At 38.2% G+C, this 24,902-nt stretch overlaps 1 protein-coding gene across 2 annotated transcripts in view; it reads right to left on the bottom strand.

The window, feature by feature from the left end:
• The window catches only part of LOC139946389 (serine/threonine-protein kinase NIM1-like), an 85,228-nt gene that overhangs the window by 39,059 nt on the left and 21,267 nt on the right, over window positions 1-24,902 (bottom strand). Inside the window, exons 1-2 of one of the 2 annotated variants that reach the window (XM_071944033.1) lie at window positions 14,605-15,443; window positions 5,251-5,663 (exon numbers count right to left, since the gene is read on the bottom strand). In XM_071944033.1, the coding sequence (XP_071800134.1) occupies window positions 5,251-5,542 (292 nt within the window). In that variant the 5' untranslated portion in view covers window positions 5,543-5,663; window positions 14,605-15,443. Of the gene's footprint in view, window positions 1-5,250; window positions 5,664-14,604; window positions 15,444-24,902 lie in introns of those variants that run through there. The other variant, XM_071944032.1, reaches the window with a different exon arrangement.

Raw genomic sequence — 24,902 nt, 5'->3', positions numbered from 1 at the left:
CACAGCTCTTATTGCTCGTTACCAAGTAAGTTTTTAAGCTAATTTTGTGTGTGTGAGTATTTACCAATCATGTCCATGCTATTAAGATGCATTCTTGGTTTTATTTTAAAACAGAAACAAATCATATTAATAATGTAGAATTAGAAACACCCCAAACTTCTAGCCGAACTCTTCTTAAAAGCAAGGTCTTCTTGCTAAATTGTAACATGGTTGTAAAAATTTACAAAATGTACAAGTGTGAAAGGACAACAATTGTGTTCGACGGCCAAGTTCTCTTGCAAAATCTTGTCAAACATTGCTACTTTTTACAACCATGCTAAAATTAGGTAAGGGACCCCAGTTAAATTGCTGTCATGTGAATAACACTTTTCTCTACAGTTTTACATGCCACACTACAACTACTCAACCAAGAGTATCCATTACTGAGTTATGACAGAGACTTATGACAGGGACCACAGGTGTAGAGTGGACATCCTCCATCCATCCTCCGCCCCCATCTATCATGACTTGATTTATGTACAATGTACATGGTGTGGATCTATAGTTACCCACAGATGATGGGCCCGATTTCATGGCGCTACTTACTGCTGAATACTGCGCTCACGATCACCATTCTCCTTTTACAGTCAAGCGCCGAATTTCTGCACTGAGCTGTGTAAGCGAAGAATTCCTAGCAAGCAAAAATTCCCTGCCAATTCGTAGCACAAGTGTGCGGGAAGTGTTGTTTCTGCGCGCTATATAAAATAAGATGCCACTATTATTATCATTATTAAGTGTAACAGATTGGCTCTATTACAAGCGTTATAGAACACACAGCATGAATTCCAGTACCCCTTCCCTCTCTTTGCACGGGCAAATGAAGCGAAGCACAGTACATGTACCGGTACACTCTTAAAACTAAAGAGTTGAATCCAACACTTGCATGTGTTCGGTGAGTGACTACACTTTGAAAGTGTTGGAGCCAGCATTTTATATGTTAAATCCAGCATTTAAAAGTAGTCTGTCAACAATTTAAGTGCCAGTTTAACGTTTAAAAAGCTGATCCAACAATTCAAAGGAATTGTTTTGAGAAATGTTGAAATAACACTTAAATTGTTGAATTAACCCTTTTTGCGTTGGATCAAAAATTAAAAATGCTAGATTTAACCAACAAAATGCTGGATTCAACACTTTCAAAGTGTAGTCACTCACCGAACACATGCAAGTGTTGGATTCAACTCTTAAGTTTTAAGAGTGTAGGTGCATTCCTAGCAGACTACACCTGTGCACAATGGAATGTCCAGGGGAGTGACTCTTATTCAGCCAAATAAACCAACCAAACCACAAGAGGATATCCCAAACTGTTCTGAATAAATGTTACTGTATCCCAGTCTAGAAAAGCCATCCAATGTCAAGTGTGTTCAAGTGTCTAAAACATCTCAACTCCGATAAGTATAGAAGTACTGCAGCATCAACAGCTAAATTAGCGAAAAATAGCAATGGGAGATGCCATGTACATAGTCAGGTATGCATCTTGAAATCAGGGATATTTTATACATTCAACAGATAGGGACAAAGTTTCAATAATCAGGGAGATTGTCAAATTTCTCCATCGGGATATGGAAAAAAATCTTCCCTTTTTCAGGGAACTTTCTGCAGGATCAGGTAGAGTCAGTGGCAGCTCTGTAACCTCACAGGTACCCTGTTACTGTATGTGACAAGAAGCAATTACAGTTGCACGTAATTGTCTTGCAAATTGAAGTGTAAAATGCGTGCGTTACTCGTTCACTCAGCACTAGAACATCGTCAGCTTAAATGCGGCAGACTGTTTGGCAACTGCACTGTACAACAGGCTTTAAAAGCAACAACATACAAATCCCCTGCTTAACACACACAAATTGCTATTCCTATTTAAAGAGAATACAAGAAAAGTAGACAGAAAAAATGGAAAGCACTCTTGATTGAACAGGGCTCAATTTGGGGGGAAAATCTACAAGACTGCCTGACTGCAGGACTTGCAGCTCAGAATCTTTACTGGACAGGGATTTTACATGTTTTATTAACAAGACCAGACTCAGAATGAGAAGAGACTATAGAACCAAAATGAGACCTTTTTATCATCTAAACTGTTTCATTTGAACAAAACACTACGCGGAAATGATCTATAATAAGGGAATCAATGTCGCTGAATAGGTGAAGAGGTTTTCAACTAGTGGTTTAAACCCACGCCGAGGCCTTGACTTGATAATTTTACCAAGACAAAGTCGAGGTAAATTATGAAGAACCAGGCCACGGCGGGTTAAAACCACTAGTTGAAAACCGATTCATTGCACTTTTGATTCCCATTCATAATACCTTTTCGGTCAAAAAACATCAACACTTTTTGGTCAAAAGGTAAAATAAATGCAAAAAAGTATAATTTTTCAATGATTTCTTTCAACACAACACCCCTCCAGATTTGAAATGGTAAGGCCCTCGGGTAAACAACTCCTAACAAGGAGATGCTGTGCACGTCGCGCATATCGCGTGATGTTGCACAACTGTTTCAGCCGTTGCTCACGACCAATAGGAATGAAGAAAATGTCTTACACGACAGGTGCAAGCTCGCGTGTCACGCCCATGTTTCAACACTTTTTACTGATGTTATATCATCCGTTCAAACAACCCCTCGTGATGCCCTCTCGACCAATCAGAATGGATACTGTCTTAGGTATTTATGAATAGATGTTAAATTTGCATCGGGATAAAGAATATTAATTTTGGTTTTTACCCATACACCGATGTGTGTTAGCACATTACTCAGTACATGTACTTTCCCCGAGTCCAGAGAAAAAATATCACAGGCATATTACTCATGTGGGATTCGAACCCACAACCCTTGCAATTCTAGAGCAGTGTCTTACCAGCTTACCAACTAGAGGCAGTTCGATTCCTATGTTCTTGCAGCGGGTACCGCAATGATATAATAGATGTTAATGATCTCTTTTGTTTAATTAAGGTGATGCTCTGAATTGACAGCTATTTGTGAACTCAGACTCGAACATTTGAACATTATTTTTTTTTTTAAACAAAGATGTTGATATGAAAAAGAAAAAGAAAAAAAAAGGACCTCCGGCCTCGGCTTGACACTAAAATCACTGGCCTCGTGCCAGTTGTCCAGTAAAATTTGAGCTATGTGTTGTTTCCAACTGAGTGTTGAATATGAGATGGAGGATGAGTCTCGGATGTGCAGAGGGAGTTTGTTTCAGACTTCTGGTGCAGCCTATGAAACTGCTCAATGACCATAGCGAGTTGTTTGTGCGTGGGCCAAGCGAAAGTGAAGGTGAATAATGGCCGTTGATCATAGGTTGATAAATGATGTTCACAACCTTTGCACAATGATGACTATCTATGTGGGAGGCCGTTTTTTGCTTTGTACATTGTATGCGAGAAGAGGTTTCATATTCATTTTGTTTTTCCCATACAATACCTGTATACACAGATGTGTGTTTGCACTGAATACTCAGTAATTTCCCGAGCTCTATCAACAAAATCACAGGTATATCACTGGGGTGGGATTCGAACCCATGCCCTTTTTTGCAATTCTAGAGCAGTGTCTAGAACATCTAGAACATCTAGAGAGGTACATGTAGTACTAACCTTATATTTTAGCAGTGGGTGGGCAACGATTTAATAGATGGAAAAAAGAATCATGTTGAATTGAATTAACTTGAAAGTGGAGAGCCAGAGTGATCGAGCGCAGAATCAGTTTTGACAATTTCAATCGCACATTGCTCTCAAGATCAAATGCACTGCAGTGTTTAGTACACATTCAAGTATAAGGCATTAAAACATCCATTTTGACATTACTTGACATTCTCAGCTCCATGGCTAGAAAGTGTTCGATCGTAGCAATTGTCTGCCTGTTGACTTGATAAAAGAGCGTGGCGCTTTCCATAAAGCTGATTGGCATTTTATTATTGTCTTCTCAGACGAAAGTGCTTGAGACCTTACAAAGGGTTGTCTCATTGCCCTACATGTACGTAAATAACTTGACGTCGCATGACGTCTTGTTTCGCAAAACTTTTCCAACTGCATAACTGTGGATATTTATTTTCATCTAAGAACAGTTTATAAGAACAGTTCCTTCTTTCGGTTGAGTCAATTTTAACGGTTGGTGTATAATCATTTGTAATCTACTTAACTTGTAATTGCATCTTTCACTCATTGTATATCTTATTGTTCTCTTCCTGCACTGCGAGGCTTTTGCATTAGGGGCTATACAAATATCTTTATTGTTATTAAAGGAACACGTTGCCTTGGATCGGTCGAGTTGGTCTTTGAAAAGCGTTTGTAACCGTTTTATATAAAATGCCTATGGGTAGAAAGATGTTTAAAAAGTAGAATACAATGATCCACACACATTTGCCTCGAAATTGCGTAGTTTTCCTTTTACTTTGAGAACTAACACAGTCGGCCATTTAAGGGAGTCAAAAATTTGACTCCCATAAATGGCCGACCGTGTTTGTCGACGAGGTAAAAGGAAAACCACGTAATTTCGAGTAATATCTGTGTGGATCACTATATTCTACTTTTAAAATATCTTTCTAATCATATGCATTCTATAAGAAACGGTTAAAATACGCTTTTCAAAGACCAACTCGACCGATCCAAGGCAACGTGTTCCTTTAACATTACTATAATTATAAGTACGCATTCAGACATTTCATTGTGTAGCATACACAGGCACCTACATGCATGTACTGTACTATTATGATTTGATTCCCCCATATAAAACGGGACAAAATGGTACTTGAAATCACGCTTGAAACCTCACTTCTCCAGGGGTTATTGTGTAGTGTTTGCAGGTCATACAACCAACTTTTCAATCTTCTTGTGGAAAGAAAACAAAATGTCAAAGAGGTATCTGATATGGTGTCTGATAAGAAATACACCGAAGTGCACCACTTTCCCTCATTATGTTAGCAGTTTTTCTGATGCGATGGTTTTTGTAAATTTTGTTTGTAGTACATAAAACCATCCAAAAGCATCTCAACAAGTTGTATGTAGTTCAGACTGGAAATGACTTGAACTGATTAGAGCAGTACAGAAAAACAACAAATGAATGTTTTAATTGACCAGTTGAAATCCTTTCTGGATGGTTCCAGGTACTTTAAAGATTGTCCGACCGTTGGGAAAAGCTGCTCATGTGACGGGTGCAAAGAAGTACCTTTACTTTTCACTGTTTTTTTTTAATGAAAGTCAAATCTGTAACCTTTGACCTAATCTCACCTTTGGTTAAAGCATGTATACCCATCTTGACCTGAGAGAAGTTCCCGCTACCCAGTTCACCCCGGATACGATAGAAAGCGATCCTCTTCCCGAGAGTAATCTCCTTGAGCGCTCGGGGATCATTGCTTAAGTCCTCATTGAGTTTTTCATACGCCGTTAATCGCCTCACGGGCAGTGTGCCATCTTCTCCAACATTGTCGTTTGGTAGCGACCGCTCGCTATTGGTGGTTGTCGACACGGTGGAATGCTGTTCGACACTCCTATGGCGCCCTCTATGGTCCGCGGATGACATTACGCTTCTGATTGGTCCAAGACCATTAATTCCTTATCTTACAGGTCAGCATGTTGAGCTCATTGTAGTGAATAAACGGAAGAAGGGACTGGATTTCGGATTCCAACTTGGAAGTTTCATCCTGTAGGAAATTGAGAAAATAAAATTAGCTGTTGCAAACAACTTTACCAACCAAATGGACCGATGGTATAAATGCAAAGAATAGTTAATGGCCTGACGTTTCGACCCTACAGTAGCAGAGTCTTTCTCGAAGGCTAAATGACAACACATCAAACATGAACAGGTAAATAAGTGAAACATAAGCAGTGAAGTGGAAATACATGAATGGGGTTAGAAAGCATGCAGAAAAAAGCAAGGGGTAAACAACTAATAGGGGGACAAAAGGGGGGGGGGGGTTGAAGGGAAGGGACTGGCTTGACCACAAGAAGATGGAAACACAAAGGACAATATCAAGGGTGGGAAGAGTTGGGGGAAAAAAGTAAGTAATAGTGTAAGAAATTGAACAAAAATGTTGATTGTTTTTACAAAATAATATCTAATAATGAAACCAATGATTCCTCTTTAAAGCCATTGTACACTTTCGGTAAACAGTATTGTCCAAGTCCCACACTTCGTGTATCACAACTTATATATAAAATAACAATCCTGTGGAAATTTAGGCTCAATCGGACATCGGAGTCGGGAGAAAATAACGGGAAAACCCACTCCTGTTTTCGCGCGTTTCGCCGTGTCATGACATGTGTTTATAACAAATCCGTAATTCTCGTTAACGAGAATTTATATTGTTTTACCGTTTTCTCAAAAAGTAAAGCATTTCATGGACTAATATTTCAAGAGAAGTCTTTCACCATTACCTTCTGTAAACCCTGTAAATTATTTGTAAATCTGTGACCTTTTTTTTTTTTTCTGTACCGAAAGGGTCCAATGGCTTTAATGTACTTAAAGGGAAGGTACACGTTTGGTAATTACTCAAAACAAATATTAACTCAAAAACTGACTTGGTAACGAGCATTATATGATAGTGATTTCCAACTTCATGCAACTGAATCCTTAACAATTGAACAGTAAAGCTTTCAAAATAGGTTTTCGTCCTAACCAATTTCTGCAGTTTAATTGCTGTCAACAACCTGCGGGGTACACTTACATATTGTAGTGTCGTTCGGCAATACCCAATACTTGTTATTTGTTGTTGACATTTTGTTGCAATCGACACTTACAAAAGTCATTCAAAGACCAGCTACATTAGATTCATATTAGATAATAGAGGCAACCCACATCCCTTAAATACGTGTCAACAAATTAACTATTTTGGAGTGTTTACGGAAACACCACAAAAAGATCTGAGAGAAATGAATGCACAGTTGAGACACCGGTGCCTATACATTGTGAAACAAGGTAAAAACTAGGTCTTTGTTGATATCGACAAATTATGACGTCAATAAGACATGTAATCAGATACACAACCCAGTAACAATCACAGCTAAAATGGAATGCTCTCCCCCTATTATTTTCCTCCCATCAAAACAGCAAGCGAGGACATTTTTAGACGTGTCCAAAATTAGCCATTTGTATCTAGTTTTAACCATCATCAGAAGGTTTTGATACTGAAAAGGGAATAGATACTGATAGTTGAAATTGATCACACACTTTATGTGGACCTGATGCCGTTGTATCAACAGGAAGATTGGTTTACATTTGTACCACATGGTTTGAGATAGAGCTCATATTTCCCAAAACTCAACCTCATTTTTGAGTCTTCAACCCAAGAGTCTGAGTGTCCTTTAAGTGTATAAAAATTAAAATACAGCATGCATACAAAGCATCATACTGTAGGGTACAATGTAAATGATATACTGCTCAGATTCAGCTATTTATCATTTTACATAAAGCCTGAATTGTTTTTATGCAATGTCAGGGACAAAGTAATTTGTTCATTACAAAACCTTGGACATAGGCATAGACTGTGAGTGTCTTGATTGTGAGTGCTGACATGGCAGAACACAAATCACACACGGTACATAAAACACTAAGTAATAATAATAATAATAATAATTTATTCATTTATATTGCGCCCATTCCATAAAATGTACACAAGCGCATATAACAAAATAATTATAAAAATATTAAAATTTTACAACAGGAAAATATACAGCATCAAATAATAGACTTACTGTTGATTTTCAATCTATTCCTTGACCAAAAAAAAATTATTTTGAAATTGAGATGGATACACATACAGTGTGTATCCCCATGTTAACAAGAATGTTCGAAAGAATGTGGAAATTCCAGAGGTTGAATCCCAATCAATCAATCAATCATCAGGCATAAAAGCGCCACAATTCTACATGTACAGTGTATTGCGATTTGAGGCATTGCATGGTGAGGTATCAATGTATGTTTGGTTTGCGGTAACACCATGTGTGTATCTACTTGCCAGGTAGAGTTTGTCTCCTGACGATGACTAGAGCAAGCTAGTCAAAACGTTAAGACCAATTTAGAACTGACTCCGCGGCAGTATAGTTAATTACGATCCTAAAGCTAAAGTAGTAGTCCAGTCTTTTTTTCTATACCATCCGCCCTGGTAATAGTTAAAAAGCAGGACAGTTCTTTTCAGAACTGAGAAGTCTCCCGAACCTCCAATTATCTACTCCGCGGCAGTAGAATAAAGCACGACAGTTCTCTAAGAATTATACATGTAGTTGCCTAGGCCCTTAGCAGAGTGAAGAAAACTTTGAGACATAGTTTACAGAACTTCAAGTGGAGATGACAAGTGCCAGACTAAATGTAAGCAGATTCGAGAAGATAAGTCTTAAAGTTGGCTTTTTAGGATCTCAGAGGAGTCGAGTATATAGAGTGTTTGAAAGGCACATGTTTGGTTATTGTCAAAGACCAGTCTTCTCACTTGCTGTATCCCATCATATGTACAAAATACCAAACCTGTGAAAATTTGAGCTCAATCGGTCATAGAAGTTGCGATATGTTAATGACAAAAAAAAAACCACCATTGTCACACGAAGTTGTGTGCTTTCAGATGCTTGATCTCGAGACCTCAAATTCTAAATCTGAGGTCTCGAAAATAAATTTGTGGAAAATTACTTCTCTCTAGAAAACTATGTCACTTCAGAGGGAGCCGTTTCTCACAATGTTTTATACTATCAACCTCTCCCCATTACTCGTTACCAAGTAAGTTTTTATGCTAACTAATGATTTTGAGTAATTACCAATAGTGTCCGCTGCCTTTAAGTGGAGATGATGTGCCAGACTAAATCGAAGCAGAAATCGAGAAGATAAGTCTTAAAGTTGGCTTGTTAGGATCTCAGAGGAGTCAAATGTATAGAGTGTTTTAATAGGGGAAATCATTCCATAGCTTTGACTCATAAAGCGCCTGGGCCAAATTTCATGGCTCTGCTTAGCAAAGAATTTGACACCTATACAGCCCTGTAATTGTGTGATTTTATGGCTGGTTAACATAGAACTCCACAGTAAGCAGAGCCATTAAATTGGGCCCCAGGGTCCAATTTCATAGAGCTGCTAAGCACAAAAATTTGCTTAGCATGAAATTTCTTCCCTGATAACAACAGGATTACCAACCAAATTTCCATTTGTTGCTGGTACTTGTTACTTGTTTGTTCAGCTGTTGCTTGCTTTCCTTAAAATCATGTGGAAATTTGGTTGGTAGTCCCGTTTTTATCAAGGAAGAAATTTCCTGCTAAGCAAATTTTTGTGCTTAGCAGCTCTATGAAAATGGACCCTGATGATGAAGACTGAGATCTAGGAATGTTCAACAAAAGATTGTTTGATGGTCTATTAAGGATGGTAGGCCTAAATGTGCACAACCTCTTCCAGAAGGGCTTGACAACGAAGTGCTTTCTGACTCTGTTGGACAAAAATTGTCAAATTTCCTTCCACTAGAATTGTAGAAAGATATGCATTGCAGCATTCTGAGTCTTCAGAAAAAAATTGTGAATTGTGATAAAGTAATGAATTACTGCATGACCGCTGTCCAATCAGAATGCAAACAAGGCATACATAACCAATAAGGTAGCACCATCCCAGCATGCCATGCAACAAGAAACAAGCAATACATTCCAAAAGTGTGAAGTTCATTACCAAGATCAAAATAACCTTTATAGACCCTTTCCATGAAATATGTAAATTGCACGTAGCGCGTGCGCACTAACGTTTTGGTTGGCAAAATGAGGGAACATTGCGCTGTTTTGTACACGGCTAATAGGTGCGTGACGCAGACGCGACTGCGCGTCTGCTTAGTGCACAACTCTATGGCGTTTGCCAACCAACAGGGTCTGTACGCATGCGTGAATGTAATTAGCATATTTCATGGGAAGGGTCCATTGTGACTGATCACTTATGACGGTCATTGCCAGCTTTGGACAAAAGGACCGTTGTTGTTTAGAAAAAGAATCTTCTTTCATTTTGTCATTCAGCAGGTGCAAAATATTCCTAAGTACAATTAAGTACGTGACGGAACTACGCAACTACAAAGAATGGTCTCAACCAGGCAGTCATTGTGGTTGTATGAATGATCTAGCAAGTCAATGAATGATATTTCTTCCACCTGTTTGCACTGGCCAAGAACTTAAAGAAGAACAAAAGCTTAATGAGATTTTTTTTTTTTTCAGATGTCAAAACTCGTTGATCAGGGCTGTCTCTGTATATGTCAAAACTCTTTGATCAGGGCTGTCTCTGTCAATGTACTTTGACTTGGCAGTGCCTAATGATCCACGGTTCTTCCCACAAGGCCAAATATTGTAAACATCAAAACCTGGTCTTCATTTACTTTTTGACAACAGTTGTTTTAAAATGGGAAAGTGCTTTTGCTGTTTTGTTTATTTGAAGGGTCATGGGTGGGGTGGTGGTTGGGGAAATAATTCCCATCCTCAAGTTTTTAAGAAACACACATATCATGTATTCCAAATCCCCTGTTACAATTTTATTAAAGAAAGGCTCCAAGGTCAAATTCAGATTTGTGATCAACTCGTTTTCCGTTGTAACATTTGTGTCAAAAACCAAATGTTTGATGACCCCACATGTCAATTTGGTCTCTGCATTTTTGCACAGTACATGTACATGTACATGTATAATCTATTCATTCCTTAACGCTGATGAAATAAAATTAAAACTGGTGCAGAAATTCCTCTTTGAATCAAACTAAATGTACAGATTATGTGCAATACTGTCCAATCAAGTCATGTTTCAAATTCTCATGATTTTTCCTGCCGATAAACCAAAAAACTTTTAAACCAGGAACTGAATTTTGATTTTCAGAAATCAAATTATTTAAACATTGACAATTCTGAACAACACCAGAACTTAAGCTACAGTAATTTATTGTTCACAATAATGTACAGTACAAGTACGACACTATTTTGTTTGGTTTGGTCAGGTGATCAGGGAAGCTGATGTTACATCACAAAGTTGCGAGCATTTCCTTCCCGTCTCTACGGAAAGAGAAAACAGCAATGCTGCAAAATAACTTCACTTGATAACTAAACTGAGACATGTACATGTACATGTAATTCTGATTACCGTCAATCAGTTTTTAAGTCAACACTAGTTGCAACTGTTTTCAAAACCATACACTTTTTCAGGCCAGAACTTTTAGCACAATCATTGAGACTTTTCAGTTCTGGTGTATGAATGTGCGTGTGCTACATGCCATTCTCACACAAAACGCGTCAATGTGCATTCCAAATTGCCCATAAAGATAAGCCGTATTGCAAACTAAATATAGTTATAATAAGGATAGAAGGGCCAATATTCCTTGCGAAAAGGTCAAAAGCAAGTCATTTATTTTCCTTGTTAATTTCCTTGTCAATTCCAAAACACATGACATAACCTGATGGCAAAATATGTTGGTCATCCAGATACTTCATTCATGTATCATAAAAAAGTCAGAAAATAGAATTAGCTGATTGCAAACTGCTCACCAACCAAAGGACATATTACGGTAAAAATGCCAAAAATAGTTTAATAATGGCCTGACGTTTCAACCCTAGCAGAGTCTGTCTTGAAGGCTAAAAAGAGAGAAAGACTCTGCTCAAGGGTCAAAATGTCCGGCCATTAGAGGAACACGTTGCCTTGGATTGGACGAGTTGATCTTTGAAACCGTTTGTTACGAAATGCACATGATTAGAAAGATATTCTAAAAGTAGAATACAATGATCCACACAAGTATCACTTGAAATTGCGTGGTTTTCTTTTTTCCTCGTCGACTAACATGGTCGGCCGTTTATGGGAGTCAAATTTTTGACTCACATAAATTGCCGACCGTGTTAGTTCATAAAGTAACAGGAAAACCACGCAATTTCGTAGCAAATTTGTGTGGATCATGCTATTCTACTTTTAAAAACATCTTTCCAACCATATGCATTTTATAACAAACGGTTACAAACGCTTATTAAAGACCAACTGGACCGATCCAAGGCAACGTATTCTTTTAACTATTTTTGCATAAATTACATGTAGTCAGGGCTGATTTTCCTTGCTAGAAAATGAACAATAAGGCTTCATGTACATTTGTAAATGTATGCAAAAAAGAAGCCATAAAATAAAGTCATTATAGCGTGTGTACGTACATGTACTTCAACAGCCAAATGGCTTGAAATTAAATTCTCATAAAAAAAAACAGGGATGCTATTATCTACATCATTTGATTTTTTTATATGTATGTTATTTACCTAGACCCAAAATCAAAATGCAACAATTTTAATAACTTATAAGAATGCTGGTAGACTTGTGAGCTGAGCAATTAAAGGTCAAGTGACTCTTAGCTGGCGTGAACAAAAAGGAAATATTTATGAGCAAACACTAAATTTTATGGCATTTTGTGAAGCCTTTTTGTTTTCACCAATGTCTATGATGATGACATTTTGTTATACCTCATTTCACTCAATATATTCCGTTTTGCGAAGTCAAGGACTCTCAGAGCAGTGAACTCGATGCCTGTACTGGCCAAGAACCCAAAATGGAGAGAATATTAACAAGGAAATTGTTTCTTTTCTCACTACTAAATATTTATTGAATTTTGCATTCCTGTTTATGAAATTTTGTATGTCTACTTTGTAATTGTACTTTTTAACATTGTCTTTTCCTTTCTTCTGTCAGCAAAAAAATAAATATATATATACTTCGCTTTGCGAATCATGTCTCTTCCATAAACACTAAGAAACCGTACCCAGTCTCTATCCACTTCAACAGCCCCAATCATAGTGTTAGTGATGTTGAACTTCTGGTGATTGAAGCTTGCAATGGTGATGACACACACCGCAAGAGTAGAGAATTCACACTGGATTCACCAACTCAAGACATACTTTTAAATATATAATGAATAGGGTAGATGGTCTTAGCTTTCGATCCAATCCGGACCTTCTTCAGAGGCATAAAACAAGTACAAACAAATACATATCCATTTATAGAAAAAGAGAGGGGGAAAGGGATTAAGGAAAGGATCCAGAAAGAAGCGGGAAAATAACAGCCAGTCAAAGTTTCTATTTCAGAGACAATGTGTGGCTATGAACCAATAGGAGTAAAGTGGCAAGGACAAAGGATGTTTAGAATGAAAGGATGGGTTACTGGACCATAAAAGTGGTAAAGGTATTGTTCGACAACAATGCAGGGAGACATGAAAGGGTAGGATTAGATAGCAAGTTGCATCATGATGCAACTAACAATGGTCAATTAATAAGAATAGCAAGATCAAAGGTATGATGATTTTAAAAATAGGTACTTTTAAATATATATAATGAAAAAATGTTTTCCCAGTAAATTGTTTACTCAGTATAATGTAATCTTTTATGCTCTTTTTACCCTTCTATAGACAAACACAATAATAATGTTAATTTTGTACAAGTTGATCTTTTAAAAGACACTTTCATGGCCTCAATACCAGAAGCAAAAGAGAGAGGGGGGGGGGGGGTGGAGGACCTTCCAGCAGTTTACATATTAATCCAGGTTAATATTGAGCCTGGGATTCAGGTACGTGTATACAATCGCCATGGTGATGATGAGATAACTGTCTAGGCAATCACTAATCAGTGCAAAATCTGATAGAGTTAACAGAGTCACACTGCAGCGATAACAAAACGATAACGATCATGACGCAAAGAGAATGCACTCTATTGGTTGAATGAGCGTCTGCATATTGTGCGTGGAGCAATTCAACCAATAGAATGGCTTCTCTTTGCGTTTCGTTATTGCTTCAGTGTGTAACCGTTCAGACTTCCTGCGAATGCAAAGCATATTTAATGTGAATTTGACGTCACAACTCCGTTTTCGCAGCGAATGTTTCGCAAAATTTGAGCACAGTTCAACTGTTGCCAATTTGTGACATCAACATTCGCTGGATGACCAGACTTAAATCACACACTGGTGACTACGCTTCTAACAGGTTTATAACAAAAAGGTCGGTTTTATAAACTTCTCAGTAATTTTCTTAAAAGGCACAACACCTTCATGACCTTCGGTACTTGTCAAAGACCAGTATCCTAACTTGGTGTAACCCAAACATGCAAAACAAATCTGACAATTTTGGCTCAGTTGGTCATTGAAGTTGCAAGAAAATGCTGAAAGAAAAAACACCCTTGTTGCACAAATTTGTGAGCTTTCATCAGATGCTTGGTAAGAAATGCTTCAGGCCTTATTATTACTCGGTATTATTATGAGCTTTCCTCCTACAAAGTCCTAGATGGAAAAAACTCCTCAGGCAGACTAATAATATAGAAAATCAAGAAGATCATTAAACCTGTCAATGGCACACATACAATGTCCAATCAATACACCAACCACAGTTATATTAAACTGTAAGATTTCACAAATGCATCCAAGGCCTTCATGTACGTGTTTATAAATCTATGATAATCAAGTACAGCGCTTATTTTCCTTAGGCACCTTCAATTTTTAATAAATATGCCAGCACAGCAGACTTAACTGCCAAAATTTTCATTAGCTTTTGACTGAACATTTTCCTTCATACAAGAATGAGATTTAACCTGCAATCTCTTGAATGCAATAAATTATTTTGTCTTTTGATGCTGAAAACCTACCTTCTAATGAAATCTTTTTCTTACACACTCAGGAAACAGTATATTCTGCAAGACTTTAAAGTGATGCACTAATTTCCAATGACACTGCATAAACGCGTACCAGAAAAATGATTCCCTCAACAGAATCAGCAGCTCTCAATAAAAGTGATGACAAATATTGTTGATTCACTTTTAACACTGCATGTTGTCTGCTTCACCATGCCACACCACACCTCGCCAGGATAAACCTGATCACACCAGGCTACGCCAGACTACAGGAGGCTATTACACCAGACCGTGGGCTGATGTAGAAAAGAATCTTAACTCAATCCAGTTGTCCAGCAGTGCAGGTGACCAGTAACATCTTATCTCCAGTAAACACTGTCATTTATTGCTGTGCTTATTGTTAACTGACTTGACTGTTGTGCATGTCTTCGGTGAACTTCAATATAACATGGCTGAATCCGTGATGCATCATGTGCACAGAAAACAACATGCTAGAACCATAGCTGCAGACTTACTTCTGAGTGCATGCAGCTGTAACCTTTACAGAGTATGTGCAGCAACTGTACTCCTACTGTAAATACACAAGCAGGCCCTTGTACTCTTAACACACAGGTAATTCTTTGATTACAACATGCTGCAATGCACCAAGAATGTACATGTACAAATCCTAGCTACAACTGTGGCACTCTAAGCACTGTGATTTGACACACCATGCCAGTCTGCTGCAGCAGATCTGCTTAACTCCCGCCCACTCACTTCAGAATCTCTGACGAAAATACAACACAGCACATGCCAGACACTGCAGCAGTCTCTCTCTTACATACAGCTTCCTATACTCCCCTCCTCTCTACACGCAGTGTTCCATCATCATCATTCTCAGTGATGTGTGTGTACAGCGAAGATCCCCCCAATCCCATCACAGAAGAACAAACACACGGCTCTATTTACAGCCCAGCCCCTAGTGATCATCAACCACGGTCTCTTTGTGATGGTTACAACGACGGACGATTTCTTAAGCACATGAACAGGTACTGCGTAGTGGGCACCCATTCACATGCGCCCACTTTAATGTATTTTGTGTTATTGATTTTTTCTGTATTGTGCTGGAATTTCTTTTAGGAATTACATGACTCTGTCAACATGGTAGGGATTAGTGAGCAAATTGTTGTAGGACATTATGGCTTAGAGAACCGAGATTTCTTCTTTTTAAAGTTGGAGATGTCTAGGTCTAGACTATTTATTAGCCAGTCCAATTGGAAAAAGAGTGGGACAATTTAGAAAAGAGAACAAGACTGACTGACTGCCCTTTTTGGTTGTAGGACATTTAAGGGGCTTAGAAAAACCGAGATTGCTTCTTTTTGAAGTTGTAGATGTGTAGTCTAAGTAGACTACTTAGCCAGTCCAATTGGTAAAAGAGTAGTTCAATTTAATGAAATACAAGACCGACCGACATGCAGAGGTCTTGAAATAACCCATGGCAACCGCAGCAGTTGGACTGGTGCCATCTGCTTTTGTGATGGTGCCCAACTTAAGACAAATGCAAAAATAACACCTGTATCAGTGTTTCATCATCACTGTAGTCAAACAATGTAATGCACTAAAACATTACGCAAATAATACACAACTAATTTGCTTTGCCCTTGCATACATTGAAATTAATCTGGTTATTTGCGTTACGTCTGCCTGGCATAACTAAGTCGTTCTCCAAATTTGTTCGGAAACCCTATCGGAAATTTTCAGTGCATCATGGGAAATGTCTTGGATGGGGATGCCAATCACAATGTGGTTTTGTTAATTTAGTGAATGGCAAAGCATTTAAAGTCAGTAATGTCTCCACCTTTTTTCTTCATCATTTGAAAGAGTCAAGTTGCGATTTTCAAACAGATGATGCAGGCATGCAACTGTGAAATGTGGCAAACTGAAATGGAGGAAAGTGCCTGGCACAGCAAGACTTCGTACTATGCTTTTCAATTTTTAATGGCACAGCTGAGAAACCAACAATGAGGAAATCAGCTGATTATATAGTGTGCCGGCCTAAATAATACTCTTTATTTCGGAGTAAACTGGTCAACTTCAATGCTCTCATCCAACACAACATCAATATCAACATTAAAGACACAGGACACTATTGGTAATTGTCAAAGACCAGTCTTCTCACTTGGTGTATCTCAACATACAGCATAAAATAACAAACCTGTGAAAATTTGAGCTTAATTGGTCGTCGAAGTTGCGAGACAATAATGAAAGAAAAAACACCAATTTTTTTGTCACACAAAGTTGTGTGCTTTCAGATGCTTGCTTTCGAGACCTCAAAATCTAATTCTGAGGTCTCGAAATCAAATTCGTGGAAAGTTTCTTTTTTCTCGAAAACTACCTTACTTCAGAGGGGGCCGTTTCTCACAATGTTTTATACTATCAAAAGCTCTCAATTACTCGTTACCAAGTAAGGTTTTATGCTAATAATTATTTTGAGTAATAACCAATAGTGTCCACTGCCTTTGAGTGTTTTTGTGCAACTAAAATATGATCCATTACATTTACAACGGAAATGTTAAAACAACATACATTCTGTTTTAAAAGACACTATGGGCAAGCACGTCCCTTCTTTGTTTATCGTTGTGACATTACTGAGTGAAACGCTCACATATTTCAATCAATTTCGTCGCTGGCCTGTGGTTAATACTCAACAGCGACGACTGAGAAAAATCAGACCAGAGACATCCAAATGCTGAGCCACAAGAGGAAATCACTCCAGTCTGGCTTGTCATTATTGACCGTCAATCTACACTTGATTTGGCTCAGGAGATCGAAGACTCTTACAATTCTGTCAGAGTCAGACATTGGACAAAATTCTATGACATTTGACAGAATGCGTATTTGACAGATCTAAGGCTTGTCCAACAGGGGTTTACAGGCAACCAATTGCACTGTATGCAGAAAGCAATTTTAGTCAGGAATTTTGCGTGGCAAATTTTTTATTAAGACCGCACTACATATATTTTGTACACACTGAAGGCCAATATTGAGAAGCAAATTAGGATTTTCGAGTAGCAACTGATACATTTTGCATAGCATTATGCTCTGCTATAGGTATTGTTCACTCAGAGAAATGATTTTGGTACGTATTAGTACATTATACAACGTACATTTTCTACAACTCCATCAAGGAATCTTTGATTAAGTTCCATGCTTCTCCTCAATGAACCCAAGTCTCTACACTCATGGGGTGACAGGTCTTTAATTTTCTTCAGCTGCGCCACGCATCTGGAACTCTCTACCACTTAATCTTAGATCTTGTCTTTGTACCACAAAATTCAAATCTCTTCTCGAAACTTTTCTTATGTCACAGGTTTTCAAGGACTAATTTTGTTGTGTCTGTTTTTCTTTGTTTTGTGTTTGTTTTGTTTTTGGTTTTTACTGCGCCTTGAACACCCAGCAGGGAGGATACAGTATGTGCGCATTACAAGTCTTATTAATATTATTATTATTGACTCCTTTGTTGTCCAATGTCCCAAAAATTTGATGTGGAAATTAAAATGTGGTTGTGAATGTATCTCTCTCCTCGGAGATTGCTTGGAACTGGTTGCCTGTAAATTACTGTGCGGTACCAAGATTTTAAAACAGTTTGATGTCAGGTTTTGAACTTCCCTCTTGAAGTAGCCTTGTCCAAGGTTCTTTACGCAAGCACATTGGCCTGCTCTGAATTCGTAAACTGCATGGATACTACTGTACATGTATACTGCACGGAATACGTAGTTGATACTGTGGGGTTAAGGTATGGTTTTTTGAGGTTGTTGTACAAATGATGTCGCAACAGATCCGGCCTGTTTGTACGAGGTTGAAACCTCAAAAAACCATGCTCGACCCCACGGTATCGAGTACTGTTGTACTCTGTGCAGTACAGTCTTTATGCAGTTCGTGAGTTCAGAGCGGGCCGGTGCTTGCGTAAAGAGCCTTGGACAAGGCTACTCTTGAAGTGGCACAGCATTTTTTCTCTGGTATGACACTCTTCTAATTTTATAAAGAAAATTTAAAGTCTACTTTACTGTTAATCAGAGAGACCACTACTAATACATTTCCCCGAACTGAGGGATCTGATGCGCAAAGAGGTTTATGCATACAACAGCGCCCTCTATGGATCCACCCAACCGCACACGGGCAATGGAGCCTAACAACCCTTAACAAGATCAGACATTATTCATTATTTAAAATACATTAAATTTTATAGAATTTTTATACAGAGAAATTATGCCCGGACACGACATCTGCTTCTAACTATTTATAGTCAGACATCAAGAGTTTAATGTTTCGTCTCCAACAAGATGTTCTTACTTCGCTAGAGCGATGTCACACTATTAAATTTCCAACCTCGGGTCATGCGATATATTATTATATTAAAAGCAACATGGCACCGGCTTGGAGTCGGCGATGGAAAAAACACACTTGTGTACTTTTTATCAATCTTACTTTGCTTCCTCACCCCCCCCCCCCCACCCCTCCATGGTAATGTCATCAATGAAATTGATGCTGGTTTTATTTCAGCCAAGCACAAATAACTGAAAAACTTATTGTTTTCTCTCCCAGAAATGTAACATTTTCGCTGCTTCAGTTCCCACTTCTCAGAATTGTCAGAGTGCATAATCCTCTCACAGCAAATGGACACAAACCTTATTTTGTCTCAACTTGTATTACAGGACAGCAGTAAATGCTAAATTATTTCCATCAATTTATAAAAATGCAAATTTGGGGGTTTTGGCGAGTTTTTAAACATAAATACCACACACTATACATGTACATGTAGGCCTACTGTACATGTTTGTGAATCCTGCTAATCGTGGACTTCTCTTTGTTCTCCCATTGTTTGGACTTGACTTTTGTTCAGCAGCATCGCATCCCATTGATTTTGTACACGAAAGCAAAGCAAGGACTTTACAAATTTGCAACAGTTCATGCAAAACATTCACTGCGAAAACATCCATGTGACGTCATAAATCGCTTCTCATTGCATTCGCAGGAAGTAATGTCATGCTTCAGGCTGCCATTGTCTTGTGTCAAATTGCTATGATCACAAAACAATGATGAAAAATGAATTCTAGAATATATACGCCTACAGGTGTTTTGTTCATTGACATTGGTTGATATGAGAGAAAGACTAAAATGGCCACACGATGACTTGAAATGCTTCTCACTCCCCAAAGGGAAACCAAAGAGCCTTCAAGGAAGCCGGGTAATTCCAGTTTTAAAGGCAGTGGACAGTATTGTAATTACTCAAAATAATTATTTGCATAAAACCATACTTGGAAATGAGTAATGGGGAGCTGTTGATAGTATAAAACATTGTAAGAAATGGCTCCCTCCGAAGTAACATAGTTTTTGAGAAAGAAGTAATTTTCCATGAATTTGATTTTGAGACCTCAAAATGAGGTCTTGAAACAAGCATCTGAAAGCACACAACTTCGTGTGACAAAGTGTTTTTTCTGTCATAATTATCTCGCAACTTCGACGATCAATTGAGCTCAAAATTTCACAGGTTTGTTATTTTTAGTTGAGATACACCAAGCAAGAAGACTGGTCTTTGACAATTACCAATAGTGTCCAGTGTCTTTAAGCTTCACATGTAAAACTAAGACAATACTCTGCACAGCAAAGGTGACTGTTGCTGTGAACATAACCAACTGTTAGCTAATAATGGGGGATCATCAGTTGCTAGGAAACGCAAATGGTAAACGTATGCCCCACTCCGCTCATTTTACATTCACACAAATATAACAAAACTACCAGAAAGGTTGAGCGCAAACACAATCTGCCCACAAATGAAATGAATGAGTCCCAATCAAGCATTTACCAAGTTTGATTATTTAATCATCTTAAAAAAACATGTCTGATTCCATTCTTTATTTTCTCCCCTTTCAACGAACAAGTACAAACACAAGATGCTTTGAAATTGCCAACGAGACCTGATTAAATATTAATAGGTTTCTTCAGTATTGCGTGTTTGGGAGGCTGACAAAATATTACATGGTACAACTTTACATTGTAAATCCAACACACAAACTGGAAACAGACAGTGTACATTATGTATTTAGTCGTACGATGTACTTTCAACTACTTATTTTAAAGCTTTTTTACAAGTTTTTCATAATGCCCTCCATGATGCGAGTCAACCAAATTTTTGTCAACCTTTTCCCATGATTCACTGCCAAAAAATGCTAATGGATACACTTTAAATAAGGCCACACTGTACCACTAAGTGCTGTGTCAAACAAGATTGTGCGTGATGACAGGGTAAATGTTTGCACACAAATACACCAAAAAAAGAAAAACTTTCAATTCCAGTGTGGACGCAGTAAGGTGTTGCCACATGGAATTTGCTGCTTTTTTTCAACCTGAACATTTTGTTTTTACAAGCGTGTTAACGCCCCTTTACCCCCCAGCTCCACCTTCCCCGTCTGGAAACAACTAGCTCTGACAGGTCAGCCAAACATTTCTCTTGTTTTTCTTTATTAGTCCTCCTTCTGGAGGTTGGCATTTCATTGTTTACCGTGCCCATGGCAACACCTAACCTTTATTCAATAAACACAATGAGCAAAATAAGGATTCGGGCTGTCGTTGAAGCAAACAGCCTGATAGCAAATTATCAGTCGTTACACAGAGATCCACCATGGGCAAACAGAGTCCATTCAATCATCATGTGATATATGATGAACGCTATATTAGCAGACAGGACATCCATTTCTGTTTTGTTTTTATTTTTTAATACTACATTTTGCCAGAACCTGGGCCCAATTTCAGAGAGCTGCTTAAAGCCATTTGACACTTTCGGTCAACAGTGTTGTCCAAGGCCCACACTTCGTGTATCAAAACTTAAATATAAAATAACAAACCTGTGAAAATCGGAGTCGGGAAAAAATAACGGGAAAACCCACCGTTGTATCCGCACAATTCACCGTGTCATGACATGTGTTTAGAATAAATCCGTAATTCTCGATAACGAGACTTGATATTCTTTTACTGTTTTCTCAAAAAGTAAAGCATTTCATGGAATACTATTTCAAGAGAAATCTATCACCACTACCTTCTGTAAACCCTGTAAGATATTTGTAAATCTGTGAACTTTTTTTTTTCCTGTACCGAAAGGGTCCAATGGCTTTAAGCACAAAAGGTGGCCAGGCCTGATACTTCACGAAGGCAAGAAGGCAATGCAGCCTCCATGCCCCCGGTCATTGCCTTGTTGTCCTATCAATGCTCTCAGTAGAAGCTTACAATTTCCTCATAGGGTGCCCTTTTACCAAGAAGAAAATGCCTTGGTGCCCTTGCCCTTTTGAAAAAAGGAAGCAATGGGCCTGAGTGGAAACAAGCGCGTAAATTATGCTTAGTTACCAGCTAAAATGCCTTGTCTCATGTACATAATGTGACTTGTATCACGCTTGTTTTTGCTTAGAAAAATATTGGTAAGCATCATTCACTGCTTAAGCAGCTAGGCCCCTATATGAAAATTGGGCCTCTGGAGGTTTTATTTGCCATAAATTGTAAGTTCCGATTTAAAGAATGCAGCACAAAAAGTGGCAAGGAACAACAAAATTATCAGGCCTGGAAATCGCCAACCTCGCAGCAATTTTCTGTGGTGCCCTGTGCTCTTGCTGTGGTGCCCTCTGCAAAGTTCCATACAATTTTGCATTTTCCCATGTAGATAATATTTTATATTATAATAAAAGTAAAACTTATAATGCGCACATATCCAAAGATAGAGTGCCCAATGTGCCCTAATGTATGATAATACAATACAAATAACTTCTTTACAACAAAATAATTATGCCCCTTACCGGAGGAAAAATGGCAGTGCCCTTCAAGAGCAAAGTTCAAAGTTCAAAGTTCAAAGCTTGAATTATTTTCCAGTAATCATTATAATTGTAACATGGTGACCAGTCAAAATTACATTATCTACCAGTTGTGTCTGATATCTTGCTAATTTTGAGAAACTGAACAAACAAGCATAATAAATAACTTAAAGATGCTATTTCAGATTTTTTGCTGATTTGACCCAAAAATTTTGATTTAAAATTCAATAGGTATTTTGATGGGGGTCAAGAAAGTTATAAGCGTTCATTTGAGCCATTGCTCAAAAAAGTCTGCCAATTGATAGTAGCAGTGAATAAAGTACTCAAAATTAGTTTTTGTCGAGATCCCGACAATATATCACGTGACCAATTCTTATGTGTTTCATAAGAAACATTTTAAATTTTTGTCATGGTTCCTGACCATTAAAAGTAAAAGTTTAATTTTTTTCATTAGAGCTGTTGATACTCTTTAAAATACCATTCACTCAAAACAATCTATTTTTTAAAGTTTGGGGCAAAAAATCTGACATTGCATCTTTAAGGAACATATCAGATAAAATGCAACTTAAAAAAATAAAATTATGCAAGTCGCCAGACATACAAAGCCAGAAGGCCACTGTAAGGTGGGCTACAATTATTTCTTTCCAGAGGCCGTTGCCACCTTCTCCTAGGGCTGAAACAGGGTTACCCCCTTTCACAGTCCATATTTGAAAATGCAAATAAGACGGGTACAGACGTGTCCGCACAAGAGCTTGAATCATACTCTAACAGTTCGCAACATTCTACGAAACCAGACTCGCTCTGGCCACAGATCAGACCTTTAGGCAATTCACGTACGGCACCACACCGTGGAACAGGACACCAATTTTATTACAAGTATATACGTCTGAATACAGACGCCTCGGTGAGTGGTAATTTTATTAAAGTTGGGGCGATCCGCCCTAAAGGTGAGACTCAAATCTTAGAGAACTGAGAATAAGGGGGGGGGGTGGCTTGTGTGGACAGAAAAAATGTCTAAGTGGGACCAGACGGAGGGTCTTAATGGACTTTGGGGTTTGCCTGACGGGTTAACATGGGGTACAAGTTCGATGCTAAATCAATTATAGGGGAAATGTTGTGGAGTCCATGCACTTGAGCAGATGTTTATTTCTCCATGATACGTGTAAACCAAATACTCATGGGGGCGCAGGATGACCATCGCTGGCTAGAAACACAACAAAATAATCTAATGTACGAACTCTCTCTAGAAGGAAATAATGATACGGGAGTGGAAGAAAGTGGCGAGGAAATGTAGAACTCTGTTTTAGTGTCGTGCGATCAGCATAGCTCACCCTTGACACTTGCGCGGCGTACAATTGTCTGCGGTGAAAACTAACTGGCTATAGTAAACACCACTTCTCAACATGGCCTCTGGGCTATAAAAAATGTTAAACCTACTGAATGTTTACAGTGCTAATATTTTGTCCTTTTTCAGATGCGAATAATACATCTTTAAAATGTGTTAATTCATTTGGAGTGAGTGATTGTAACCATTAAAACTGGTTGTGAGCTACCATTAATTAGAAAAATAAATGACAGACAATTTTGGTGACTATAACGCCCTGGGGGCAAATGTTAAAGTAAATGCACAGTTAACTAGACTGGATGGCTTCTTTACACAAAGCTTAAAGGAACACGTTGCCTTGGATCGGTCGAGTTGGTCTTTGAAAAGCGTTCTGTAACCGTTTCTTATAAAATCGGTATGGTTAGAAAGATGTTGTAAAAGTAGAATAAACGATCTACACAAATATGCCTTGAAATTGCGTTGTTTTCGTTTTACCTCGTTGACTCCCATAAATGGCCGACCGTGTTAGTTCGCGACGTAAAATAAAAACCGTGCAATTTTGAGTGATACTTGTGTGGATCATTATATTCTACTTTTAAAACATCTTTCTAACCATATACATTTCATAACAAACGGTTTCAAACGCTTTTCATAGACCAACTCGTCCGATCCAAGGCAACGTGTTCCTTTAAGCCAAATCACTGAATTTTAGAGTTCTGTTTTAGTATCGTACAATCAGTGTACAATTGGACTTTAAGAAACTAACCAAAGAAAAGAGGGAGGCAAAATAGAAGATGGAGAGATAAACTACGGGCATTGCTTGGCAACAGACAGCTCAGGATAGAGTGAACAGGAGAACTGGTAAAGAGGCTAACCTCAGGCATGTCCTCCCACTTGAAAAATAACATTTGGAGAAAAGCATTGCATGTACAGAGAATGCAATAAAAACGGAATGACAAGTGTAAAATGAGGCTGAGAAAGGACATTGTCCTATTCACATACATGTACAAAAGCATGCCTTTGACATTTTTAAATGAAAAAAAAAAAACCCACCTCAATTTAATTAAGAACCGTTGAGAAACCACAATTTGTGAGTTTTGCCTGGTTCATACTTCCTCCAAATGTGAAGGCAAATGTTATGTGTACTTGAT

This window comes from Asterias amurensis, chromosome 13 (genome assembly GCF_032118995.1).
Source record: "Asterias amurensis chromosome 13, ASM3211899v1".
Lineage (NCBI taxonomy): Eukaryota > Metazoa > Echinodermata > Asteroidea > Forcipulatida > Asteriidae > Asterias > Asterias amurensis.
The sequence above is the reverse complement of the archived record's forward strand: the minus strand, read 5'-3'. Positions and strand labels throughout refer to the sequence as shown.